Source organism: Gadus morhua, chromosome 3, assembly GCF_902167405.1.
Source record: "Gadus morhua chromosome 3, gadMor3.0, whole genome shotgun sequence".
Lineage (NCBI taxonomy): Eukaryota > Metazoa > Chordata > Actinopteri > Gadiformes > Gadidae > Gadus > Gadus morhua.
Window position 1 is genome coordinate 12966202 of NC_044050.1, and position 4007 is coordinate 12970208.

The following is a 4007-nucleotide window of genomic DNA, read 5'->3' on the forward strand; positions in this document are numbered from 1 at the left end:
ACTAGACTCTCTTTCCACAAGAACCAAGTTGGACTCACATTTTGATGATAAGCTTGTGTGATGCTCAGGCTTCTTCCATTTGAATGTCATGTGACGTTATCCTGGGTGTGTTTCAGGAAAATGTTGCTCCAACCAAGGAGCAATGTTGTGCGTTTGGCTCCTACCTGGGCATGGTGGACCCCTGGTATAACTGCCACATCCGGAGCCTAGGCGTCACCATTCCTGAGCTAGCTAAAAAGGTACATCCTTACAACACTCAAAACCTCCAGCCCACTGTGTGAACAGAAGAGATTTGAGTTAACACCATGTCAGGATTGCTTTGCTTGTAGCCTTGCTACCAACAAGCTGTGGTTGGATCAGTTGGTCAGTTGAGGTAAATAATGACCGCACCTTTTGTTTCTTTTTGTGGCCAGCACACCAACATCGGTCAGCAGGAGTCCCTGCTGTCTGACGTCATCTCCTACTACGTGCGCATGGGCCGGGAGCCCGTGCGCTTCTCTATCTACCAGGTGAAGGTGAGCTACGACCGCTGCATTCCACACCTGCCCGTCACGAGCCAAGGCTCCACTGAGGATCTGAAAAGGCCCACGTGGGTGCTGGATTCCACAGCTATGCAGAGAAGGCTGGCCAAATTATTTTTGTTTCCAAATGTTGGGAAGGCTTATAAGCGGAGGCCAGGCAAAGAAGATTATCTGCCAAGAACAAAGCAGCCAAAGCGAACAGTGGAGCAGTTTAGAAGCACTGCGTTTGATCTCGTAGACACCACCATGCGCCCTGATGAGCATTACTGGCATGTTTGTAGAGAAATGCACAGGCACACACACCCTTTTTCCCCGGGTGTGTAAAGGCTTCCTAGCTGTGATGTGTTTGAGCTTGGGTTGAGCTTCTTGCTTCCAGCTGCAGGTTAAGGAGTTGGGTATAGAGTGTTATTTCTGATGCGTGCTGCTTTCTTTCCACCGGTCAGATCTCCTTCTGCTGCCTGACCAAGGAGCCTGTGGAGCAGGTGTTCCTGTCTCACCTTGAGATGGAGCTTCCAGAGTTCAGACGCATCTCTCCCGCCGTCAAAGGTAATGTCTTAGGTTATGTAAAGGTGTGTGTGTGTGTGTGTGTGTGTGTGTGTGCGTGTGCGTGTGCGTCTGTGTCTGTGTCTGTGTCTGTGTCTGTGTCTGTGTCTGTGTGTGTGTGTGTGTGTGTGTGTGTGTGTGTGTGTGTGTGTGTGTGTGTGTGTGTGTGTGTGTGTGTTTGTGTGTGTGTGTGTTGGGTTTTTTCCCCCTTTATAGCTCCTTTCCATCTAGGCTGTCTGGTTTGCAATTCAAGAACGTTGACACTCGTCCGGCTCCTTCAGGCTCTGAAAGAGAATGTGCCTTTAAGGAATGGCATACCTGAATCCGTCAGTAACCATGCATGTGTGTGTGTGTGTGTGTGTGTGTGTGTGTGTGTGTGTGTGTGTGTGTGTGTGTGTGTGTGTGTGTGTGTGTGTGTGTGTGTGTGTGATGTCAACAGAGAAACAACAGTGGAAGACTTTGGGCGACATCGGCGGAGCGGTGGTCTCGATGAACTACAAAAGGGTGAGTGGATCCGTGCCTCCCTCCCCAACCCTCGCTCACACCACAACGGCTGTCTCACGCCCCCATTGAGTTTCATTCCACAGAATGGTTGATGTGAGCCACCCTAAAGTGGAGCTCAGAGTTGAATTAGCACTAAAGTCTGAGCTACTACATCTAAACAACAGGTCTCCAAACGAGTTGTGAACGGTTGAACAAGGAGCTGAAAGACTCACTTACACATTGAAAGTAGAGTTAGGATCGCTCAATGCTTTTTTTGCCAGCTCTTGACATTTTTGGTTTACAATTCATTTCTGAGGGTCTGCCTGCATGTGTGTCCGAGTGGGACCATGACAGTGTGTTCTGCCCTGCAGGTGACATTAAGCGGTCGTGATGTGGACACCGCTCTCTCCGTCAAGATGTTCGGCGCCCAGATCACCGCCATACCCTCTAATGAAACGGAAGGTCTGTCAAAGTCACACACACACACAGACACACACGCACGCACGCACGCACACGCAGGCACAGACATACACATACACAGTCTTATCAGGCCTATCCTGTCGAGAGAGTAAGCTGTCACCTATCTGTCCAATATTGTAGTTGATTTGATTATTATTTTATTCCCTTATGCTCTCTAGATCTGAACTGTTTGACACTGACTTTGAACGAAGCTCAGACCAAGAATAAAAGCAATCTGGTGAGCATGTTTGTTTTCTTACATTTTTGTTTCAAATTCATGCATGTATATTTTTTCGGCTGGACTGAACTTACCATTCATTGGTTTGGATTCTCAGGAGCAGAAAATCAGGATCAGTTACATCAAGATCCGCTCTCTGGAGAAGCGGTCGTTCACAGTCACCCTGGACAAAGACACTCGGAGGGCCTTCAAAGACGTCCAGAGGTGAGGCATGCTGCCGAGACACTTTTCTTTGTCCCACCCTTGACCATTAGAGCCTCCAAGAGCTTCACAGGACTCATTGACCAAAAGGATCATGGGTTAAGGATCTCTAGTTCTGCCGCTGTGTTTTGGTGCCGTTTGGTGGTCCGTAGCTTTCTCCTCCGTTTGTTTCTATGTCTGCTCTGCCACCAAAAGTAGCCAGTTCTGAGTTTATCTCTGTCTCTGGATTCACCTCCTGCTCCTTACAATTACATTCTGTGTGTGTGTGTGTGTGTGTGTGTGTGTGTGTGTGTGTGTGTGTGTGTGTGTGTGTGTGTGTGTGTGTGTGTGTGTGTGTGTGTGTGTGTGTGTGTGTGTGTGTGTGTGTGTGTGTGTGTGTTCATTCATGTGTGCGGGTGCGTAGCATCGAGATCTCCTCGTGTCTGGACCCCTGCTACTGCCTCCACAAGTCGAGTCACACCAAGCCCGGCGGGACCGGCAACGGGGCCGGACTGAGCCAGTACATGAACCGAGGACTTCCCCTGGCCATCAACACCTTCTCAGGCATCATCAACTGACACACACAAACACACTGTCTCTCTCTCTCTCTCTCTCTCTCTCTCTCTCTCTCTCTCTCTCTCCTCTGATGGATCTGTTCTGCGCTGTGTGTGGAAACAGAGATGATGCCCCGCATCGCGTCACCCTGAGAGAGAGGCCGCTGGATTGCACTGGACTTACAAACTCTCGTGATGTCATCATCATGCGACAGTCACTCGCACTTTGAGTGCCTGGACGTAGCGACGCCTCAGGAATATGGTTGGGTGAAGTCGGCTGGATTCTGGGATGGGGTGGGATCGGGGGCGGGGGTTTCCCGTGGGGCACACAGAACTATGAGGCTTGTGGCCGGCGTGTGTGAGTTGATCACGTTCCTCAGAACAAGGGTGGAGTCTACATTGGGTAGACCTGCAGCGTTACTGCTAAGTGCTGAGGTCTGTTACCTTAGGGGGGTGAGCAACAATCTGAATTCTGATGTTCTCATTGGACTAGAGTTGCAACACTCCCATACACACTACCATCTGCTCAAGAGACCCAGGATATAAAACGTGCGTGTGTATTTGTGTAAAAGGAAGAAATACAGAGAAATGCAGGCTGACGTTACACACTTTAATGCGCTGTATTGAATGCTATTCTCTTTTTAAATGTGGACATGAAATATTTTCAGCCCCTAATATATAAGCAAATTATTTATTAATGTGTTCAGAGAACTGATCTGGAGGGCAGCACTGTAGTGAGTGCCTCCACAAACCAGAGTCCCATATAGTGTATATATATATATATATATATATATATATATAGTAGTAAAATGCAAAGAGCCCTGTGCTGCATCGTACACCTGCAGATGTCCAGCATTATACACTACACGATGAGCTATGCATCCCTCGCTCTCACACACACACTCACACACACACACACACACACACACACACACACACACACACACACACACACACACACACACACACACACACACTCACACACTGCACTCTGGTAACTTATGATGGAGCGGTGGAATAGAATCAAAA

At 48.7% G+C, this 4007-nt stretch overlaps 1 protein-coding gene across 2 annotated transcripts in view; it reads left to right on the forward strand.

Annotated features, from left to right (window-relative positions):
• pik3r6 (phosphoinositide-3-kinase regulatory subunit 6) overlaps positions 1-4007 on the forward strand; it is a 19575-nt gene extending 15568 nt beyond the window's left edge. The window contains exons 14-21 of one of the 2 annotated variants that reach the window (XM_030350968.1): positions 117-239; positions 414-515; positions 965-1067; positions 1504-1568; positions 1919-2009; positions 2186-2244; positions 2342-2448; positions 2849-4007. In XM_030350968.1, coding sequence (XP_030206828.1) covers positions 117-239; positions 414-515; positions 965-1067; positions 1504-1568; positions 1919-2009; positions 2186-2244; positions 2342-2448; positions 2849-3002 — 804 coding nt within the window. In that variant the 3' untranslated portion in view covers positions 3003-4007. The remainder of the gene's footprint in view (positions 1-116; positions 240-413; positions 516-964; positions 1068-1503; positions 1569-1918; positions 2010-2185; positions 2245-2341; positions 2449-2848) is intronic. The other variant, XM_030350969.1, reaches the window with a different exon arrangement.